Raw genomic sequence first — 4212 nt, 5'->3', positions numbered from 1 at the left:
AACTCAACACCACAGATATTTAACAGGTAATGAAGGTTTACCAGTGTGTTTAATAGCCGTTAGATTTTTCCATAAGCAGCCATTATATTCAGCAACAGAAAGAAGAAAAAAAGCAGTAACAATTTCTTTTTCCATTACATTCCTTACAGGGTGCTAAATTACCTAGATCTGTTATGCAGTTTTCATTATACAGCTAAACCCATCAATTAATTGTGGGAAGAAAATAAGTTGTAGTGTGGAACCTGATAACACTAAATGATTTAATTAGAGCTTTCCTGTTACTGTAAGTTCTCAAATCTGAAATTAAGGGGAGGGTTTAAGTTTCCAGACAAGTACTTTAGCTGCAATAAATACAGCTCAGATCAGAACAGAGACAACAACAAATAATTTCTGAATTTCTCTGGCTTATCTGTGCAAGCTGAGAAGGGAATTATGAAGGTACTGCTTTTGACTGCATTGGTCCTTGCTGTGGCCATGGTGGCTCAGTGCAAACCATTCAGAGATGGTGATGAACGTCCTCCTCCTCCTGGTCCTGGTGTCAGACCTCTCCCTTCTCCTGGTCTTGGTGTCAGACCTGACCCTCCTCCTCCTTTTAGTCCTGGTGGCAGACCTCCCCCTCCTCCTCCCTCTGGTCCTGGTGGCAGACCTCCACCTCCTCCACCCTTTGGTCCTGGTGGCAGACCTCCCCCTCCTCCTCCCTCTGGTCCTGGTGACAGACCTCCACCTCCTCCTCCCTTTGGTCCTGGTGGCAGACTTCCCCCTCCTCCTCCCTTTGGTCCTGGTGACAGACCTCCACCTCCTCCTCCCTTTGGTCCTTTTGGCAGACCTCCACCTCCTCCACCCTCTGGTCCTGGTGGCAGACCTCTCCCTCCTCCTCCTTCTGGTCCTGCTGGCAGAGACAGACCATTTTCTCCATTTAATTCTGATGACAGTACTTTGCCTCCTCCTCCTCCCAGCTATGACAGCAACAGACTTTTTACCACACGTGGACAAAAGGATCCATACGAGCCTGGAACCACTGGTATGTTTACACTTTTATATGATGCTGTATTTATGTTTAGCTTTTTATGCGTTGAGTAGGTGAGGTGAAAGATGATGTATGATACTACTTCTGTGTGCCAAAACTTTCCCTGGATTTGAATTTTTGTGCTATAATACTCCAGAAAACTAGCACTGTGTTAACTGAATTGGCAGTTATGAATACTGGCACAGGAGAAATCCCATAGGCCTATTAACTAAGGCAGTATAATGCTGTTCTGTGTTTCACTGAAATGGAATTCTACATGAAGAACTTTGTTAAACTATTTGCCAAAAAAGTGACATATTTAGTTCACATTTTCCTTAAATGTCTAAATATTCCCTATTGTTGTAATACTTAATATAGTAGAAGAAGAATACATTATCAATTCAATCTGCAACATACATGAAGTATATAACCATAAACTATAACATATTCATATGTAACTTGATTGTCAAGTGTTTTGACCACTTTCAAAGCCATAAAGTTCTTAGCAAGCTCTGTCAGAAAAACAGTATAACAAGTTTTCTTATGTTATGGGAGGTCAGGGACATAGTACTGGCAAAGAAATCAGGCAGAATTTTGTTTTTACCTCTGTTGCTGTCATCTGCTGGTCAATACTGGCAGGTTTAATTGTCTAGTGCAACACCTGATCTTAACAACTGAAACAGGGGTGCTTAACAATTATTTAGAGGAGGTCTTGAGATATAGAAGCACTTAACTGATTTGTCTTTTTCTTGATATTAAAGCATAATTACAGTGCTCATGTGCTCATGTACTACATCGATTTTTGAAAAAGAAACTGACATACTCACCACTGATATATATATATATATATATATATATATATATATATATATATATATATATATATATATATATATATATATATATATATATATATATATATATATATATGAGTCTACTTCATATGATCAAAATTCATTTGGCTGAGACCAAATGACCTAAACTTCATTTGACCTAAAACTCATTTCAGTGACGATGAGCACTGGCAGTCTGTAGAGCAATGTAAGGCAAGTAAAATGTATATGCCTGTTCCCCACTGTAGTGCGACTCTGGAGTTAGAATATAGTTAGGGGGTTGTGGGGGGGGTGCAGTTTGATTATATATTCTGTGGTTTGATTTTATATTGTTCAGTAAAACTGAACTTTGTGGGGGGCTGTGCCCCCCACACTGCCCAATGTGGGGGGCTGAGCCCCCCACACCCCCAAAATATATAGTCTAACTCCAGGGTCGCACTACAGTGGGGAACAAGCATATACCTTTTCCTTGCCTTACAGTGCTCTACAGACTTCCACTGCTCATTGTCAGCGAAATGAGTTTTAGGTCAAATGAAGTTTAGGTCATTTGGTCTCAGTCAAATGAATTTCGATCATATGAAATTTAGGGTGGCCATGGTGGTGCAGTGGTTCGCATTGTCACCTCACAGCAAGAGTTTCCCTGGTTTGATCCTCGGCTGGGGTGCCTTCTGTGCAGAGTCTGCATGTCCTCCCTGTGGTTGTGTGGGTTTTCTCCGGGTGCTCCGGTTTCCTCCCAAAGATATGCTGTAGGTGCATTGGACACTCTAAATTGGCCCTAGGTGTGAGTGTGTGTGTGTGCCTTCTGTGGAAGGTTGGGTGCTGGGCTGGCAACTCAACACCATAAAACTCCACTGCCAATCATGAGTGGACATGTGATCTGCTGTGGTAACCCCTAACCAGGAAAAGCAGAAAGAAGAAGTAGACTTATATATATATATATATATATATATATATATATATATATATATATATATGTGTGTGTATGGGTATACTTTTCTTATCAAAAGCTCATGCTTTTGAAAAGAAAAAGTACGATTCCATTTACACGAAAGTGCACTTAAACAAAAGTGGACTTTTGTGAATACTGGTTCACTGAACCGGTAATATTAAAAAAAAAAAAAAAAACACTGCAGTACCGAAGCATGCTACAGAGGTGATAAGGCAATATACCTGTTTCCCCACAGTAATGCGAATTGAAACGGTTTTTATTTTATTCCGTTGCAGCAAAACATTAGAAAACTGTTTTAACTGCTCTTTAAGTAATTTCTTTTAAATTATTAATGTATGTCTATTCTTCAATATTTTGCCCAGTTTACCTCATAGATCACTATTTTATATTCTGTACTATATGTGTTTTTGGAGAGCCTACCTTATAAGAACATTGAAAGAATGAATGCAGTACATAGTATGACAAATAAAATGCTGCAGTTTCTCTAAAAATCTCCAGAGCAAAAGATTTCTGTACCTGAACATACCATATCTAGAAGAATGTGGGAAGAGCCAGGACACCACAGAATCTTTCATGCATCTAATGAGAAACAACAATGTTTAGGAGTATAGAGCACCGCGATGTAAAAAAAAAGGAGAAGACGAGAAAGTGGGGGATTTTCTTTTGCAGTATTGAAGACAAATGGAGCAAGAATAGTAGGAGGTCAAGAGTTCTGTAAACATGAATAGATAAAAAGGAGCAGATAATGGTTTAAGTAATCATATTTAGTTTCATACCTGCAGGCCTCTTTGTAACATGGATGAGCAACTAATCTAGTAAGTAACAAAATAAGTGGAATGGGAGAGTGATGCTGTTCTTATGGTTTACTGAACCCTGGTCACTGTGAAAAATCAGCCTATTACTAAATTTATATTTTACAAAAACAGAATTTGGATATGTCTTTTGCAATGAAAGCATTTGATTGCATTTTTGTCACAGTGGAACACAGAGTCCATAAAATATAACATGTCTCACTATATACTTATTTATTTGAATTTGTTTACTTAGGTGCCTCTCTGATTTCAATGGATGACTTTCAGTCAAAGTGCAGAAGTACAGAAAGTATCCTAACAAAAGAAGACAAGAGCTTGCAATAAAGTAAAGATAGCTATAGTTGAATACATTCAAACAGGAAATGCAATCCGGTTTAGTAACACACTTAAAGGGCTGTATAAAGCAAATAAGTGCACCATTTTTATACACACACACACACACACACACACACATATATATATATATATATATATATATATATATATATATATATAAAATAGTTTAAAAGGTAGCCTTGTAACTCAGTCCAAAATGATGGGTAAGAGGTGATTTCTTTCATAAATAATTATCTTAATAATAATTACGAGGTCACTGCCAAAAAGTGCAATTGT

The 4212-nt window shown here is 38.2% G+C and overlaps 1 protein-coding gene across 1 annotated transcript; it reads left to right on the top strand.

Annotated features, from left to right (window-relative positions):
* Nucleotides 1–432: 432 nt before the first annotated feature.
* LOC122808235 (proline-rich protein HaeIII subfamily 1-like) lies at nucleotides 433–1080 on the top strand. Its single transcript, XM_044079198.1, has one exon. It carries the CDS (start codon nucleotides 433–435, stop codon nucleotides 1078–1080), a length of 648 nt encoding a protein of 215 aa, XP_043935133.1.
* Nucleotides 1081–4212: the final 3132 nt, after the last annotated feature.

Source organism: Protopterus annectens, chromosome 8.part0, assembly GCF_019279795.1.
Source record: "Protopterus annectens isolate FY-2018-M chromosome 8.part0, PAN1.0, whole genome shotgun sequence".
Classification (NCBI taxonomy): domain Eukaryota; kingdom Metazoa; phylum Chordata; order Ceratodontiformes; family Protopteridae; genus Protopterus; species Protopterus annectens.
The sequence above is the reverse complement of the archived record's forward strand: the minus strand, read 5'-3'. Positions and strand labels throughout refer to the sequence as shown.

Coding starts and splice junctions, on each gene's coding strand:
- LOC122808235 (XM_044079198.1), top strand. CDS start 433: ATGAAGGTACTGCTTTTGACTGCATTGGTCCTTGCTGTGGCCATGGTG.